Below are 19,974 nucleotides of genomic sequence, written 5' to 3' on the forward strand. Positions count from 1 at the left end.
TCACTATTCACTATCTCATATAGAGACTTTAGGATTTAAAGGGTACTAAGTCTAATTTCCCACATATTTTGAAGTGTTGATTTATGCTACAAAGAAAATGCCTCATGCCACATTCAGCTCCAATTGCATTTAACATAAATATATTCCACTAAGTGTCAATGTTCACATGAGCATGACAATAATCATGAAAGATATGGGGAGTTTTGGACTTTGACTAACTCCCACTTGTTGTGTGGAAAGCAAACATTTGCAATGTTAATACTGCTAATCCGTGCATGTCAGCAGTTTAAGATAAAAAAAAAAGACAACAACAAACTTATCTGTAAAAACAGAAAAGATCAGTCTTATTGTTCTATAAAAAAGGTAGTAAGGTCTGCTGCTGTTGATTCATGCTTGATTATAAACTAATAGATCAAAATATGTTTATTAATCACTGGGATTCAAGAAGAAATATAGTAGTGTGTCCTGACTTTTGACTGGTACTGTAGGTGTTTTCATACAGTTTACTATGTGAATGTTAAGCTTTAACGGATGAATAATTGCCAAAATTGGACATTAATTGTCATCCCCTTTGAGTCAATAGAAATAGATATTTCCAGAGTAATATATGTAGATCAATTTTTGACTGTCATTAACATGCGAACATAATGCTGTTGCAATGGCAGCTCAATCACATTAGGACGCCTTTGGAACAAAAAAACCGTAAAACAATTTCACAGTTTTGTATGCTGATAGAAACCGATGTCTGAAAGAAAAATCAATCGTCAGAGAGACGTAGCATGATCCTGTACCCCTTTGTGTGCTGGATTTAAACCCGTTGCTGCCCGGCTGTCCCGTTTGTTTACCCAGTGCGTCCACAGATAACGTTCAGGAAAACACCCACACCGTCCGCTCGGACTGTCTCGATATATAAAACAGGCGCACCACCCGAGGTTAACACCAGCGCTGATTGGCTGACAGCCGCTTCACGTTCAGAGAGATTGTCAGTCAGTCAGTTGCTTGTTTTTATCTGTCGGGGATTCTGGGACCTGTCATATTTTCGCCGCGTTTATACTGTTTTAATTTGCTGTTGCAAAACCTTCGAGTACTTATCTTACGAGGAGGAAAGCGAGAATGTAGTGTTGTTGACGTTACACCTTTTTAACGATAGGTAAGTAAGCGAGTATTAGCTGATATTGAACTGGTTACTTAACTAGCAGGAAAGCTAGTTAGCTAGCTGTCGTTAGAACATTGTAGTTATCTTAGCAGCCAAACAAAAACCACAAAGCAGCTGTTCGGGATTATTTGCTTGCACCATATGTAGTTTTTGATTTAAAGTAAACAACAGTAACTTATGCTGTCTTCCTAGTTTAGCTTCCTGCTAAACCTGGTTAGCAACAGTCACTAAGCTACCCTTCCACCTATTTGTCTCCAAGGTGACGGTGGTTGTTGCCCCATACATCCATCTATCCATCCATCCCGGGTCTCTCTCTGTCTGCTTTCCGGGCGACTGTCAGCCCCCCTGTCGCCCACTTCTAGACGAGCCGGGTGCCCTGCTCTGCTGTGTTTACTACCATACTGTGGATGACTAAGCTGACGGGACTGCGTGCCTGTGACCGCCGGGCGGGCCGATGCTAGGAGCCTGGAAGACATAACGGAGCGGGTCCCGGTGAGGAGATGTCAGAGCGGGGATGCCTCTTTTTGGAGACAGTGTTGTAGTCGAGGGTATACACGAGTGTACACAGTATACCTACGTCTCTGGCTTGGCATACAAACCAGCGGAGCAACTTTTCAGCCTAACTAGTAGTGACACATATATGGATGGTGGGGTCGCAGTATGCCCACTCCCTCAACACACACACCCCCTACACCACAGGCTGGAGGGAGTAGCAGTACCGGAGGAGCAGAGGGGCCCATGTTTGCCACCTCTGCCTCCTCCACCTCTTCATTCCGGTTCGTCCCGGCTTTCTGCCTGGGCGTGGTGGCAGCAGTAGTGTTTCAGCTGGCCTGGGGAGGCCTGACTCTCACCTCTTTCTTCTTGAAGCTGTTCATCTATGTGTCATTTGCCCTACTGTGTTTCCTGGCTGGGAGCTTTGTTCTGCTAGTCAGGAAGAGTCCTCTGAAAGTCAGCTGCTTTGACAGAAACAGAAGGCATTCAGCTTCATGGCTGGAGTTCTTCAACAAGCTCATGGTAAGATACTGGAATAGTTCATTGCTCACATGTTGTATACTGCACTTTTTTTTAATAAACACACTCACTATATCAGCCTGCTATGATATCATAACAGCAGTACACTTTGAAAAATAATCAGAAAGCATTCTCTAGTACGGCTGGAATTCACTGATCAGAAAAACTGCTAAATTCTACTGTTACTTAATGGTACCTCTTTCATTTCTAACCTTTATTCCACCAGACTGGAGTGCATGTGACATTACTGTTGACCCAAATCTCAAATAATGTTGAACAGGAGGGCATCTGAGTATGATTATTTTGGCAACCTCAACTATCCTCCTATGCTCCTCCTGGCTGCTTTTTTGCTCAATTATTTTCCTCCTCCCCTCTCCATCTTCCATCCCTCGCTCATCCTCTCTCCATGCCCTTAGATCCTTGCTGTGTTGTTCCATAATAGATGAGGTAAAGTCATGCTGCCCGATTTAGACACACTTTAAAGCACACACACACACACACACACACACACACACACACACATATGTAGGATGATTTATTCGACAAAGAAAGTGATTGTGTCCTTGCAACTGACTGGTGTCTTGCCTTTAGCAGTGTTTGTCTGATGCTGTGTACTGATGATTTATTGATGTTGACAGCAGAGGAATATTTGTCACAAGAATTCATCTGGTTGATGCTGTATGAGTGATGACAAATTTGCCCTGTCCTTTTTTTTTTTTTTTTTTTTTAGACCGACAACTATCATTGTTTTCTGGTGAAGCGTCCTCCTTCATTTCCTGTTGTTGCCCAACATTTCCTGCTTTTTACGCTGTTGTCCCGAGCTGCCAGACAAGTTATCTGATGCTTTTGTTGTTTTTCAGGCTCGTTTTTTGGTGCCAGTTCAGGAGTCAAGTCAGAGCAGGAGGGTGGTGGTGTCACACAATGTGGACAAAGCCCTGAAGGAAGGTAATGGATCACCTTTCAACTCTGAGATCTTTTAAGAAGTTTTAATGACAATCCTATGCTTGCAATAATGCAAATATTTTCTTTTTGACTTTGCGATTTAATGTGCGTTTCAGTTTTCAGATTATTGTGAAAAATGTAGCTGCGGACATTCAAACGGACATTGAAACGGACATTGAAACATGGAAACATTAAAATCTCTTCCACTAGGGATGTAACAGCGCCTTTATCCCGCAGTTCTTACAGTTTCTGCTAACATTTCATGTTCTTTACAGAGCAAGCGCGAAGAACAAAGCGAATCAGCAAGTCAGGATTCTTAAAGTGGATCACATGACAGTCAGGTGCCTGAGATCACTTGAATGTCAAATGTGACCATATTTGAAAAGCTCTGCTTTTCTTGTCCACACCACAACGCAAAAGCGACATTTTCATATTGATATTTATTCGATATAATCCATAAGACAAAAAGATGCATTTTCACATTAATCAGTGGAAGTGTGCACAATGATTTAGGTTTTAATTGGTTGCTCTAACACACGTCGCAACTAAAAGGACTAAAAGGTCCTCTCCCTATATGCTATCTAGTACTCTCTAATTACTTTTTGCTATTTTATTTGAGTGTCTTAATTCTAAATCTGTAAAATTATTGCATAATATAATGCCTGTAAAGATTCCCTCAATTAGACATATTTTGTCAGGGGTGGATGATATTCCCTTAAAATTCTATGATGATATTGCAGGTTATTTTTACAATAACTACTTCATGACGATATGATAACTAAACAGACCAGACAAACTATAGTGGTGCACTTCCTTTGCCAAGTTAACAGATGTGTTAATTACAATTTTGTGACACAATGTCTGACAGTGGTGACACAAAACTGATGATTAGGTGAGCAAAATCACAATTTACTGCTCACTATAAAGTTCCCAAGAAAATGAAAACACTAGTTTTAAAGGTTTCTGACACTATTGGCAAAACTTTTAACTTCTGCTTTTGAGAAAACTGCTGACTGATGGAGCTCTGTTTCAGTCAGTCATCATAACTGGACACTGAACCCTCTTACTCATAGTGGATTATAACAGTAAAACGTCTTGGTCACGAAACACACACACACACGCACACACGCACACAGGCACAGTCAGTTGAATGGTATGTCTGGCTGCCAAGTAACAGATGGCTCCAGGATTTCCACTGGGGTTATGTATTTGCATAAGCTCTCATGTGTGTTTTGAAAAGGTTTTTTGGTGGTAGTTTAGTATGAATTCATAATGACATTATTAGCTTCACAGTCACGACCCGCTGTGACTGTGTTTTTTTTTAATTAAGCATAGTACACAAGTTTAGGCCATTCAATTTCCAGTTGACCTGTCATTATAAGCTTATTGTGGTCGTTGATGACACTATTTTCCTAGTTTGCCAATTATTTTCAAATTAAGATTCTTAAGGCCCAAATGCACTGAAAGCGATAATTGATGTGCCTCATTTGACGCGCGTCATTTGATGCTCCTATGGTGCACTGCAGGCATCAGATTTTAAATGCCAACACCACAGAACCAAAACAGATTTGTCCTTTTGTTCTTTGTATTTACAGCTGCATTAGTTGGATGTAAAGAATGAATGAAAAGGGGAAATGCAGAGGAGGAAATTGAATCTAAGTAAATCATCTGTTGAGTGTTTGATGGTTATTTAGTTGTGCTGTAGAACGTAACTGCTGTGAAATAATCAGAATATAATATTTTATTTCTCTCATTCACTGCTTTGTTCTACGTCTGGCTCTCCTCACTCTACCACCACCATGCTGTCTCTCTCTCTTTCTCTCGCTGGCTGGCTGTCAGCTCGTTTGCGTGCGCTCTTTCTCTTTTTCAGCTGCAGAAAAAACTCATTTGATGCTCCAAAATTGAAACAAGGTCAGAGTAGGGACATGAAGGCAGTTTGACACGCCTCATAATGCTTTTGGTACGCGTTTGGTCATTTAAAACAATAGATGTACTTCAAAACATGTAGGCCAGATGCTTTCAGTGCGTTAGGGCCTTTAGAATCAGTTTCCAAAATAAAATAACGTATTGATCATCACAAATGATCTACTAATGTAAAAAATGCCCTTCGTCTACTATCAGAGCACTGTCCTTTGGGGGCCTGGAGGATACACACTAGACAGGTTCCAAACACATACAGAGTGTCAGAAGAAACTAGAGCACCTGGATCAAACCCATGCAGACAAAAGGAGAACATGCACAACCTGATTTTACAAAATTACAAAACAATCAACATAGACATACACGAAGGTTCTCCCACCATCCTAAACCACCCCCACTACATCTGTTACACGTGTCATCTGTACAAAGAATGAATGAGAAATAAAATAAATGATCAGACCAAATAACATTTTGTCAAAATACTGAGTCTACTCATAAAATGAAGATATACAATCAAAAACAAGAACAAGCAGATTTAAGGTAAACAAGCAAAGAAGTCTTGAAGTCATGGAAAGAAGTAATTGATCTGAGTGAGTTAGGCAAATTATTCCAGTCTAATGGTGCTTTAAACTTTAAAGCACGTCTCCCAGTTTCATTAAAGATTCAAGGCACAATAAAAAAAGGTTGTTGAGTCTGTCTGAGTGAATCTGATGATCTGAATGGAACTAAAAGCTTTTTAAGTATAAAGGATAATTAGAGTAAATGCATTTGAAAACAAAGAGCGACCAATGAAATGATTGCGTGGTAAATGTTAAAAAGGGTTCAAAGGGTGGAAAAAAAGCCCAGCCAAAGCTAACTGTCCATGTGTTTTAGGTGAGAAAAGGACATTGGTCTGCTACATGGTACATTGGTGACACACATAGTGACAATGTATATAACCACAGTAAACCACCTCAGATCAGATGTGATGGTCAGATCATTAAAACCCCCCCAGACTACTGAAACCCTCATGTCACGTGTGACACCACTGCCCCCTCTTTGATTATCCCTCTATAGATGTTAAGATCCTTTACAGTTGAAAGGCCAAAAGATATTTCCTTAAGTTAGCACATCAAAAAAGAGAAGATTGATTTGATTCACAACTTAATGGAATTTCACTTAAGTTATGATTCAAAGCAAAGGCAGTACCACACTCGTTCCTTCAAAGCTAATCTGAATTAGAATCTGTAGCCTATGCAGTTATTGAAAGTTCACAGTTGAATTTCCTCTTTAATACAGAAGTCGTTCTGTGCATAATACTATAACAGTTGCACACGATATTCTGGTTGCAATGTCTTCTTGCATCTTGTGCAGTATAAATGTTAAAGGTGCTATCAGTAAGATATGGCTCTCGTAATATCTAGTTGCAGCCATGATGGGAAACATTTGTGAATATGTGTATTTGTCCACAATCCCTTGGGATTGAGATTTTGCCCACAAATTTCAGTCTTATGTCTATAACAATACTCTGGAGACCAAACTTCAAGCTGGATATTTGTTTACTTTACTAAAAATTACTTCATTTTACAGTAAACACAAAGTAAAAACTGACAAAATGCCTCACTGTTTGAGCAAGCAGTAAAAGCTGAAGAAGTTTTGATTTCATTTCCTTAAGAATGGAAACTTAATTGTTAACAGTGTTGCATCACCCCATTTATAGACAGCAAACGTAGCATGTCAGCAGAGCAGCGGCAGCAGCGAGCGCTCCGTCTGTGTGTCTACACTGGAGGCATTCAGGTGCAGCGTTGAGCGTGGGTCACCCGCGTGTTGGAAGCGCTCAGAGCCCAATACACATGACTGTAGTGACGTGTGTAAAACGGAGGAAAATAGATTCGAAGCATGAATGAACGCTTCAGGTTGCGGTTACGCCCGTGAGACGCGGCTGAGATGTGAGCCTGCACGGAGCCGGTGCAGACAGCTGCGTGGATTACAATGAGAGCCTATCTTTTGCGTGTGACGTGCGCGTGAAAAAACGTGTCTGACACGCTCGCTGTCTAGACACGGGGTCACAGCGACAATGTCCTAGGTTGACTCTCTGTGCGGAGTTTGCATGCGCTCTGCATAAATTAATGTAATCTGTGCGGGTTTCCTACAGGTGCTCTGATTTCCTCCCACAGTCCATTAAAATGCAGGTCAGGTGAATTGGTGACTCTACTGGTGTACATGTGTGTTAGGCTTGTGATGAAGTGGTGTCCTGTCCAGTGCCCAATGCATGCTGGGATAAGCTCCAGCCTCCAAACAAAGGATGGCAACTATTTCTTAAAAGGATTTAAATTGTAATGTAAAGAATTTGTCTTTCTTTCTTACCCACTCATCACTCTATTTGCCCCAGCTGTCTGACTCTGTAGTATCTGACAAAAAAAGGATATTCCAATATAAGAAGGGAACTTAAAAGCTCTCTCTCTGTCTCTCCCCAGTGTTCGACTACGCCTACAGAGACTACATCCTGTCCTGGTACATCCCGTTGAGTCGAGATGAGGGCCAGTTGTACTCCATGCTGTCAGAGGACTGGTGGCAGATGATTGGGCAGTTGAGATCCCGGCTTGCTGACATAGACCTTGTCAACGTTGTGTGTTATGACAGCATCCGGATCCTACACACACACTTCACTGACCTCAAGGCTGCATCTGCAAGGTACACAAACACACACACGCATATAACTGCAAAGAGTCAGTGTAAAAGCCAGTGTTGTAATGTTGGTGCCAATAAAGCTTGACTATCACTTCTGAGCACACCTTCCTTTGCTCTGACTCACTGTTGTTTAAAACGAAAGATGTTTCAGCCTTGATTTGTTTCTAAGAAAAATTTGCCTTCCAGCAGGTGTCCAATACGCAGCACCGAAATTTTATGTACGCAGCTGGGGTGAAATTATGTGAAATTCAGTACAGCGTAAATAATATTAAAATCCTCCACACTCACTTCCTGCATCTCTAGGCAGCATCTGCCAGGTACACTTACGCACACACACGAGTAGAAAGAGCAGACAGTGTGATAATTCACACATTATCTGGTTTCATTATCTTGGCAAGTCAGGCGAGACTTATGATTTGATCAGACTACAGAAATGTCTGGCCCCCCTCGTCTTCAATAGTTTAGGAACAATCAGTGTAGCAGCAGTGTGTCTTGTTCAGACAAGGTTTGGAAGCTGAAAGGGTGAGATCCGACACAGCTGACGTACGAACACTACGGCAGTGTTTCTTATCTATGCCTTATATAATATCATCTGGCATCTCGCTCTGCCAGAATAACGTTTCAAATTCGTTCTGTCTCTCTCAGTTTATTTCTCAATTTTAATCCCCGTCTCTCTCGTGTGTTAACAGACCAGACGAGTGCTCTCGGCCGTTTCCTCTCCATCCCTGTTTGGTCAGTCCGGACTCGGAGCTGGCCTTCCTCCGCTGTGTAGCCAGAATACTGCTGCTATGTCTGCTGCCACAAAAGGATGCCAAGTCACATACACTACGCTGCTGCCTCACAGAAGTCATCACTACTAAAGGTACTCTGTGTGTATGTGTGTGTAAGAGTACTTTATATGACACTATACTCGACCTACTCTTTACTATTAAAGTCATCAGATCTTAACAGAATAAAGTACCTAGAAGTAACCATGAATCTTAGGAATTGTTGTCACTGCCATAAGTGGCAGACCTGCCAACACTCTTGTTGTTCCTGGGTTTCGTCTGTATTTTCACCCCCTCTCCTGCTGTGCTCCCGTTGTGTTGTTTCTCCTGGGAAACTCCTGTAATTATGTAATTATGAATAATCATCAATCACACACAGATCAATAAGTTTTGTATGTTTGACTGACGTTACCCAAATTGCCAGATCGCCTGTGAAAGACAATCTACACACACGACATACAATTTCAACCCATCTGTCACAACAGATTCAAGGGGCGTGTGCACATCTACTCTCTGCGCAGGCGGTGATTCACTGCCTGCAGGTACCGCCGGTAGAGAGGAGGGGCTGGTTTGTCTCAGCCAGCAGCTACGTTTACAAGAATTTGCCAAATTTTAAGATACATGGCAAACTCAGACAAACAGACAGCTTTCGTGTTATTAACCAACATGCTGTGGTTGTGTAAAACATACGGGCGGTGGATGGGACACTACGGGCAAAGCAGTTGAAAATATGTCTTTTCTTCATGTTTATGCTTGTTGAACAGGTGGTTTGAAGAACTTATCGGCTTCTTACTGGCGACGGTTTTGTTGCACTTACAGTAATGAGCGTAGCTAAATGATGGCTCTGTTTCATTTCCACATTCCAGTATGCTAGTGAGCTGGCATGCCTGATACTCGGTGGCATGTGCGTGTTAATTTCCCAGGAGCTTTTGACACCAGTAGTGCTCTGGAGGCCCAGATAGCTGTAGTTGTAATAAATAACAAAGAATGAAACGCCTCAATACAGAAAATGCACACTATTGTTATTGAACATAGATATAAATAGATCATATTAAAGCAATATCTCATGACTGCCTGTGGTGCATTGTGATTATTGTGTCACTACACTACACCACTACTACGCTACAATAACACTAAGCAGAAGCCACTCACCAATAGCTCCAGTCAGTTGCTCAAAGTGGAGAAAGCGCACATGGTTTGCTTTCATTGTGATTATTATGTATATGCATCTGTTGACAGCGTGTAGGGGAAACGTTGCACCTGTACTTGTTCTGCTTTAAACAATAATAGATGAAATATTAGAACATCTAGGTTATATTCTTGTATTTGATTATATGAGACTAAAATGTTTTATCCTGTCATGTTAAGACCTAAGAAGCTACTGTATTATTTATTACTACAGTGACAGTTCTTTATCTTATTCTTCTGCTCATTCCCTTTGTGTGTGGGTCCACAACTGCCTGTGTCAAAGATATTGTGTGTTGTGCACTAGCATTTGTTCAATTTCTAATGTTCTGCCAAAAATAACAACCCATGAAGATGTTAATCTGACTCCAACCTTCATTTCAGCTCAGATCTATTTCACTGTTCTGTATCTATTCCAGTTAAGCTTGAGAGGTAATGGTGTGGATGGACCTGCACAGTGACAGCTATTATCTGTCTTTACATATCAATTTACATCTGATGTGTGTTTATGTGTATTTTGTACACATTTGCTGTATGTCTGTGTATTTTCAGTTTGGAACCTAACAGCATTAGATAGAAGTGGTGGATGTCTACATCTGTATATACCTTTATCTTTGTGTCTGCGTGTGTGTGTGTGTGTGTGTGTGTGTGCGCTCCAGTTTTGAAGCCTTTGGTAGAAGTGCTCAGCGATCCAGACTCCATAAACAGGATGCTGTTGTCTCAGCTGGAGCAGAGGGAGCAACAAGCTGAGCAGCAGAAGAAAGCCTACACCTACGCTGCCTCCTATGAAGACTTCATCAAACTGATATCAACTTCTGCTGATGTCAATTTCCTCAAACAACTCAGGCATGACACACACTTTACACATACACAGACACACACACTGCACTGCACTGCTTTATTAGACTCAGACTGCCCCGCACCCACACACACATACTTAAATGAACCATACTGTATATATAAACAAACATGTTAACCAGACAGTGTTCACCACTTGTCTATTTGCAGCTGTGGGGTTACCATGGGAACAGACTGTGTCTCTGTGGCAATATCCTAGATCTAAATGTATGATAATGCTATATTATCTTGTTAGTCTGAGAAATATTAGCTCCGTTCAGACTTGTTAGTGTTACTTCCAGTTTTATTCATCCCAAGATGGCCCTTTTTATTTTATTGATTGATTGTAACAACTGATTGATTTTTTTTTCTTTGTAGGTATCAGATAGTGGTAGAGATTATTCATGCCACCACCATCAGCAGCCTGCCTCAGCTCAAGAAGCAGAAAGGTAAAGAAACACTACAGCTCACTATATAAAAATGCTTTTGTAAAACTTTGGAAAATTGATTTTAAACATAGTGGTGTTGTTTCTTTTTTTACAAATGATGTTTTTTAATTATGGTATCAGCTTTATACATTTTTATTTGTTTTTGTTATTGAAGTTCCTTGTTATTGTATGATATATTGAACCCATTTAAACAAGTTACAGAGGAAGTGCATAACTTTTGTCCATAAAATATTGCCTCATGCTGATTATTCCCAGTTAGTATCAGAAGCAGTGTGTAATAACCAGTAAAAGTACGCGTTTTTACATTTATAACCCAAATCAGTAGGTTTTTGGAACATATAAATTACAAGAAAGTTCACACATACAGTAAAAAAATCAACTACATGTAGTGAACTTAACACAAGGTTAGTGATGTCGAGCAAGTTTATCTTGGTGGTGCAGTGGGTCCACACCAGGTAATTGTGTCATTGTGTGACCAAAACCTGCTCACCCTTTGTTTCACCGGCTGCTTTCACTCTCTCTTAGAGCGAAAAGGTAAAGAGTCAGCAGCCATGAAGGCGGACCTGCTGAGGGCCAGAGATATGAAACGATATATCAATCAGCTGACTGTTGCTAAGAAACAATGTGAGAAACGGATCCGTCTGCTTGGTGGACCAAACTATGAGAACAATGAGGAAGGAGGGGCCGATGACAGCGATGAGCCTCAAAGTCAGAAGGTAACACTCACATGTGGACTGTGATACAGCTGGTGTGAGCTTTGGTTGGAAAGGTGTGTGTCGAGATACTAAATGATGACAACAGAACAGTAGACTCTGGAAACTATGAAGCACTTTTCTGACATCTTTCTAGAGTGAATGATGTATTTCTTATAAGGCATTAACATGACTTTGGTTGAGGGTTTGTGCTTTGGAGTAAGTATGCTCCACATTCTCATGATTTATGTTTTTTCCTCCTCGCATCCAGATACTCCAGTTTGATGACATCATGTGTAATCCAGGTTACAGGGAGCATTTCAGAGTTTACATGGAGAGGGTCGATAAGAGGGCTCTGATAAGCTTCTGGGAACTGGTGGAAACCCTGAAAACTGCCAACAAGGTGACCTGCACACATTCCAGACACAGCTGCTAATGTATGATGTTATGGGAATAGTAGTATAGTAATCAGTGACGACGATGTTTTCCTACTTCAGAAGTAGTGTGCGGTACCTTAGCTGAACCTGGACCTGGACCACAAGTTTTAAAAATATTGATACTGGTTTTCCTTTACAATTTTGTACTGCTGCACACACAAAAAAGTACACAAGTAAGTGCTTATTTCTTTGTTAATGTGTGTTTGACAGAATGAGGTGCCCCAAATCGTTGGGGAAATCTACCAGAAGTTCTTTGTAGAGAGCAGAGAGATTCCGGTGGAAAAGTTTCTCCTCAAGGAGATCCAACAGAGTCTGGTGGGGAACAGAGGAACACAAGTCTTTGTTAGATTACAGGAACAGGTAACTGCTGCTTTTGCTTCTAACTGTAAGTGACTGTAACCAGAGGGGAGAATGTCTTGCTCAGAAATGTCAAAAGAACTAGTGGGAACAGAGGTGCTAAATAGAGACAAGGGACTTTCCTTATTAAAGGTCATCAGAGGTGCAAGTAATAACCGTATAATTATGATCCACAGTTTCAAGATGTTCTACAATGACATTAAGACTGTGGCTGTCGTACATTTTCTAGGTGGCTGAGACAATGAGAGAGCGTTACTACCCCTCCTTCCTTGTTTCGGATCTCTACGATAGGCTGATCAGACGAGACGAGCAGCACAGCCAATCACAGTGTAGCACTGAGGAAAAGGAGGAAGGGGTCAGACACACTCTTCTGAATGTTCCTGTGTTTGAACACTTCAATATGTCATTTTTATTCACCTCTTTTTGTATGTTTGTAAACGTCTGCAATCACATGTCTTTCTAAATAATTATTTGATATTTCTCTGTGTAGTGTCAGGGTCTAGACGCAGGAGAGGAGGTGTGTGATGAGGGCAGTAAAGGAATCAATGAGCAGGCCAGCTATGCTGCGACTAAACTCCGCCAACTTTATGACAAACTGGAGTACAAGCGACAGGCCCTGGGCTCCATCCAGAACGCACCCAAACCAGACAAAAAGGTAACAAATACAAGCAAATGTGACAAAACAGAGCAGAGCAGAACACAAGATCAAAATGAGTTAATGTATACATCCAGATTCTTCAGCATGGTGCCTTGTCCACAGTGTCAGGACGTAGTCAGTGGTTGAAGTGGAATGTGAAAAAAATCCCCTAAAAAAAAAAAAAGAAGCCAATTACAACACATCTGCTTAGTAGCTCCTCTTCTACATTTGTTTATCTTTTCTTATGACTAACATGAAGAAAATCCAACACACTCCACACAAGTTTCTGATAAGTTCTAAAAGCAAAATTTTAACTGAAACCCACCCTACATTGTTATTCATCTTAATGTAATTTCTTCATTTAACTGTGGTTTACTTACATGCCTGTTTTAACTCTGTGTCTTGTGTGTGTTTGTAGATAGTGAGCAAACTAAAGGAAGAGATAGGAGCCATGGAGAGAGAACACAGTGAACTCCAGCAACATATCACCAGGACTGACTGGTGGTGTGAAAACCTGGGGCACTGGAGGGCTACTATTACTACTGCTGAGGTAATGTTTTATAACTGTAATTTCATTTATCATTTAAAAACAACAGACAGCTCTTTCTATGAATGCTGAAGCATAGCTCACCATAACTAACTGGCTGATTTCCAGTGGAGAACCAGGGGCACTGGAGTGATCTGATGACTCTTTTTTCCACTTGGCATCAACATGCTTTTAGGTGGATCAGACTGTAATCAAATAGAGCAGAAAAAAAGATGAGATTTGATTTAAGATGCAGTCATCTAACCTATTTACAGACGTGTGCAGGGATTGCATTTGACCTCATTAACAGCAAAACATAGTGTGCCTCAAGTCCACACATAACTGAAACAAGCAAGCAAATCAGACACGAGTCATGCAGATCAGTTAAAAAAAATACTGACATATATAGTACTTCTCCTCAGATAATTAATGAATGTGCAGGACACTGGTTGTTTACTGTTTCTGCTGAGGTAATTAACTTTCCCACCATCATGTGTCTGTCTTGCTATAGTAACTAATTAATCAATGATTTCATGGCGCCTAGAAAAGTGCATTAGTGCTGAATAAAGTACAGCGACACATGCAAACTCACAGCTTAATAGAGTATCATGTAACCGGAAAGTCTCATGACGTCTCTCAAGTCAGTGCAAGTTGTGAAAAAAGGGAACAGATGAATGTAAATTCAATACTACATAACTTTAACCTTGTTACACCTGATGTAGCAGGCATGGCTGTCAGTAAATCTGCTGTATGAGGCTATTGTTTGTTTGTTAAACTGTGCGTGCGTGTGTGTTTCAGGCTACAGAAGAAGGTGGTGAGACTGTAGCTTGTTACAGTGTGAGTGTTAGCCTGGTAGAAGGAGAGGAGACAGTCAACAGTCGCTGGAGCGTCCAGAGGAAACTCACTGAATTCCAGATGTTACACCGCAAACTCACTGAGGTAACGTGTGTGTGTGTACGGATATGTTTTCTTATACTGCATTAGCGCTAGTTTAGAAATGTCTTAACTGTTGCCGTGCTGTTCTACTGTTTCACCCCGCCTCCGCATCAGAGCGATTTGTTTGTCACTGCAGCATCGGGGAAGAAACTCCTTATACAGCACTGCAGTAGAAAGAGGAAATGTCACAGTCCCTATTGATTTGATGATGGATGTATTGCAGGTTACACAGAGCCTGAGTCTGTTTGAAGCATTTCCAGTCCTTCTTTGTGATTAAATGAATTCACTGTATCACCATAAAGTGGGTTTAGATTAAATCGGATGGCAGTGAGATCTGGGGAGGTGCCTGGAAATCTTTAAGTCATTTAAATATATATTCTGTATTTGTTGATGTGCTATACTATATTATCTAGAATGAAGGAAATCATATGGAAATGTATTCTTGTTACTGTGAAATCACATTTCAATCTCTGTCTGCCAGTGTTTTCCATCGTTGAAGAAACTCCAGTTACCATCACTCAGTAAACTTCCCTTCAAATCCATCGACCAGAAGTTCTTAGACAAGAGCAAAACACAGCTCAATACTTTCCTACAGGTAAACATACTGTAAAACTACACCTGACAAGACATCTGATTACTATTACTACTAACTTGACAAGAGTGTAATTCAATGTTCTGCTGTAATAGTTAGACTTACTAGTGCTTCTCTGTGTATTTATAAGTAAACCCTTGGTCATTTTAGTCCGATGAAGAGCAGCAGTGCTTGACACATCACTTTGGTGCAATAAATTATAAGTGTACATTGGAGCCCTGCAGTTTTTTTCGACATTTGCTCATTTTTAGCCCAGCACCTGCCCTCTTCGGTTTTGATGTGTGTGCATACTCCGATCTTTAATTTTAACATAAAGCCACAGAAATTGAATTTAATTAGAGCAGTGATTCCCAACCAGGGGTACTTCTTCTGCAGTTGTTGGGAAATACAGGGGATGAAAATAGAAATTACGATTTTAAAAATTTTACCCACATTTGGAGTTAGATTTTAAATAGATAGGTAAAAGTAACTAAAGAAATAAACAGTTCAGATTGTTGGCTTATGGATTAATGGTTGAAATAGTTATCTAAAACTAATAGATAATGGTTAACATGGATAGCTAAAAGTAATAGATATTTGGTATAAATATTGAGTTAAAGGTAATGGATGAATGTTTACACAGATGATAATAATATTGGATAAACAGTATGGTTCAAATGTCCAGCTGCTGACACTCTAAGTAGTAGAAATACAAATGCAAGCTTGATCAGACAGACTTAAACTCTCATTTGTATGAAAATGTTATTGTAACAATATTCACTTTTGTATAATCAACAGTGGTAAATTACATTCAATTTAAAATTTGTTCAAATAAACACATATAGAGCATGATGGGTGGTGAAGATGAACGGATAGTTGTGTCGATCAGACAGGGCTGTGTACATCAGACAAAAAAAGGGTGGGAGCCACTGCAATAGAAAACACCCAGATCAATGCTCACTCTGCTTCTTCCTGCCTCATAATCTCAGCTAAACAATGTTGATGATGACTTCAGCTCTGTGTGTGTGTGTGTGTGTTTGTAGCGTCTGCTGACAGATGAGCGTTTGTGCCAGTCAGAGGTTCTCTACGCATTCCTCAGCCCGTCACCAGAACACCTCAAGGTAACTCATTTTTCATACCTGCATTTCAAATACTAATACATTATTGTCATAATGTCATACAAACATGTATAATTTAGGATAAAACTTCTTCCTTCCTCCTCAGAGCTACTACATGAGTTCTTGTATATACGTTACATTGAACAACCGCAATGACGACCTTTGTTTTGAGAGTTGAGGCTTTGAAATTCCTCCCAGTAGACTGAGTGATTAAGAACACCTACATGTAAAGTAGCAGCTACAGGAAACAGTGAAACATGTATGCAGTCAGTCTCCTGTTCATTATTTATTGAGCAGCTTTAAACTCAAAACATGATGTTGCATTAAAATATTGAGTATTTGTTCTCTTGCAAACTCTCCTGACAAATAGCTTTTCTACTGCATCGACCAACAGATGCACCCTTTTACTGTCACTTAAGCCGGAAATTACAAACCAGTGAATTTCATGACGCAGTGGTAATGAATGACACCAGATACGACCAATAAAATATTAGATTATAGCTGCGACTGACATTAGCTAATTATTTTATCCGTTCCATTGTATATTTTCATAGTTCTGTGCAACTTCAATGATAGAACAAAGTACACTGACGGAGTTTGGTTCCCACAAGGGCTAGTATAATTGAACGATATTTAAAGATGCACAGGAAAAAGACATTAGTCACACCAGCAGATATACATTGATAATAGTATCAGTAGAGTGTTGGTATACTGATGTGGTGTAGACCTTCCTGAAAGTTATATTTGTCCAGATAAGGTTGTCTGGTGTATTAGAACGCTGGTATGATTCAGTATATTGTACAGTGATGATATCTTGTTCAATGTTTGAAGGTGATGTCCATTCAGAAGAAATCATCTTTCTCTCTGGCCTCCTTCCTGGAAAGGCTACCTGGAGACTTCTTCTCCCATACTGAGGTACGAACGCAAGCATGCCTGATAAAGCAACAGTAAATATAGCACCCTAGCTGTCGTGCACCCTAATTTGAATGATGTGTGCCTTGCGTAATCGGTGCTTTTAGGAGGAGGCTGATGATGACAGTGACTTGTCAGATTACGGTGATGAGGCAGACGGGAGGAGAGATGCCCTGGCTGAACCCTGCTTCATGCTCATAGGAGAGATCTTTGAACTCAGAGGAAGTGAGCAGAGCACTGTTCTCCTTTTAATCACAGTTACATTTTCCATTTTTATATCGGTATACAAATAAAAACGTCATACATGAAAGAGTTAGAGATCTATATTAAGAAACTCTGTGGAAAACTCGGCTCAGTCATCATGAATTCTAACTGCATCTGAGTGACTTTATCTGATCAGTTTCTTGTCTGTCTGTCTACCTGCTCAGTGTTTAAGTGGGTGAGGAAGACTCTTATTGCACTAGTTCAGGTGACATTTGGACGCACTATCAACAAGTAAGTACCAGGAAGTCGGCATTTTGATTAACTATGCCCTATTTGTTTAAATAATAATAACACACATAATTTATTCTAATTCATTTGAATGCAACTCAAGTAGCGTAATAATACGTTGTAGAATTGACTTCAATTCATTAATGTTGCCTGTGCTACAGTATCTGAGCTAATAAATAAAGCTAATAAGTGACCTCAGGTTTATTGTTAAGAGGCAACTAACAACTAGTAACTATGCGATCACTTGTACTTACTGTATGTTTCTCCGAGATCACCTATGAGGCTAACATCTTCTGTGCTTTATTCTAGACAAATCCGGGACACGGTGAACTGGATCTTCTGTGAACAGATGTTGGTGTGTTACATAAGTGTGTTCAGGGACAACTTCTGGCCCAACGGGAAGTTGGCACCACATGTCAAGGTCCGAACTGACACTGAACGCAGTGAAACTAAAGAACGGGCTCAACAGAAACTACTTGACAATATCCCAGGTAGCAACTGAACCAAATGTAAACATGACCTGTACCCGTGTTGCAAGATGAACATCCAAAATGTGAAATGTGGATCTTCTGACCTCTTTACTTTGTTTCAATATGTTTTTTTTGTCAGATGCACTAGCAAATCTAGTTGGCCAGCAGAATGCTCGCTATGGGATCATCAAGATCTTCAATGCCCTGCAGGAGGCTAGTGCCAACAAACATCTTCTCTATGTAAGAACAACACAACATATCAAACATGATTTTTGTCATAAAACCAGATCTCATAGAATCAATTATATATGTTACTACAGTTGCAAACATATTTGTTTTGTCTCACTGTCTTTCTTAGGTGCTGATGGAAATGTTACTCAAGGAACTGTGTCCCGAACTCAGCGCGGAGGTGGACAACATCTGAAGATGCACATACATTTAACACACACACACTCTATGGGTGGGACTAAGTATCTGCTGGTTCATCTTTTAGGCCTTTCTTTACCTGACCAATCATAAACTGCCAAGCTAGACAGGGAGATGGCCTTCTGGTTGAACCTCAGACAGAAAGCAGCTGTGTTGGTCAGAGCTGAGACGCATGCTGATTCTGTTGGTAGAACTTTGCTGTGAAATGATGAAAAGCTGGGTTGACACCAGACTGGAAGGAGCTGAAGTTTGACTTTGTTGTGGTGCAGATCTAAACTTGCCCATCTGAACGGGGAGAAACCACGTGGAGTATTCCCATTCAGACAGCTGTCTAACTGGAGACATCACATTTGTACTACATTCCCACGTGAACAAATTGTATTTTTGACATTATGTGACCCACTATCGCTTTCTTTTTTCATTAGCACTGAAACATCAGATCTGTACCACAACCGTTTGAAATTAGATCTTTGGTGTAAATCATGATGGTCTATAGATTACAAGGCAGAGTAACAATTTGTGAAAGTAAAACAACTTCATTGTTTGGTCATCATTTACTAGCTGATGATCTATAGACCTTGATTAAATGCAACAAAGACAGTTGAAGTTCAGATTTTCTGTTGCTTGTTACTCCAAAGGCAACCGATGTGTGCGATTGCCCACGGACCTCTGAACATTCCTCCTACACACAACCTGAGCAACAACACTTGTTCTGTTCTGTGATTCTTGTTACGGCTTATAATTGTGCAATATAATGTCATGTAAAAGTCATTGTGATGATTTTATTTATGATAATTATTGATAGATTTTATTTTTACCAAAAATTGTTTAGAAAGCGTTTATATAAGCAATAAATTGCAAAAAAAGAAGTTGATGTGGCATTTTTTTATTTCTTTCAATGGTCTTTGAAAATGCAAGATCTAGAATTAAATATTATGTTGACACAGGTTGCACTCACTGATGCAGAAAACACTGAACTGTATTAAATCTAGTCATAAATTACTTTAAATAAGTTTGAATGATTTGATTACATCTCACTTTAATATGAAGATGATGTCTGAGAGGGAGGCAGTTCAGTTAAATTTATTCAGTGATTTGAAGTTGATTGAGTTTTTTTATATTAAGTTAAAAGGAATTAATAAACTTGAGCTTCATATTTGTTTTGCACAGATACACAGAAACTCTCCTAAATTAATTTAGTTTATTGCTCATGAAATTGAGTAAAGCCAGCAGCCCTGAAGGCAATACTGCCATTAGCTATTAACTGATTTTCTGAGATAGTCTTCTACATTCAGATAACATGGGGGAGTAGAAGACGTTCTTGCTAATAGCATCAACCAAAACCTACTGATTATGGATAAAAAAGGAGTAATCATTACCTAATTTTATAAGTGGTTGAGACATGTCATTTTTTCACCAGAATACTGTGATTGCAAAAGGTTGAGCTTGAACAGGTTTTTTTT

General features: G+C 40.0%; 1 protein-coding gene across 1 annotated transcript; it reads left to right on the top strand.

Annotated features, from left to right (window-relative positions):
• The first annotated feature begins 963 nt into the window (after positions 1-963).
• snx25 (sorting nexin 25) lies at positions 964-19,380 on the top strand. The gene is made up of 22 exons (XM_044363960.1): positions 964-1,150; positions 1,416-2,170; positions 3,028-3,112; positions 7,486-7,702; positions 8,389-8,561; positions 10,311-10,497; positions 10,867-10,937; positions 11,463-11,653; positions 11,901-12,032; positions 12,277-12,426; positions 12,653-12,778; positions 12,914-13,078; positions 13,479-13,610; positions 14,385-14,525; positions 15,004-15,117; positions 16,137-16,214; positions 17,043-17,126; positions 17,231-17,348; positions 17,552-17,618; positions 17,925-18,106; positions 18,225-18,325; positions 18,444-19,380. Exons 2-22 carry the CDS (start codon positions 1,817-1,819, stop codon positions 18,507-18,509), a joined length of 2,934 nt encoding a protein of 977 aa, XP_044219895.1. The 5' UTR covers positions 964-1,150; positions 1,416-1,816; the 3' UTR covers positions 18,510-19,380.
• Positions 19,381-19,974: the final 594 nt, after the last annotated feature.

Source organism: Thunnus albacares, chromosome 10 (assembly GCF_914725855.1).
Source record: "Thunnus albacares chromosome 10, fThuAlb1.1, whole genome shotgun sequence".
In the NCBI taxonomy this organism is placed as follows: Eukaryota; Metazoa; Chordata; class Actinopteri; order Scombriformes; family Scombridae; genus Thunnus; species Thunnus albacares.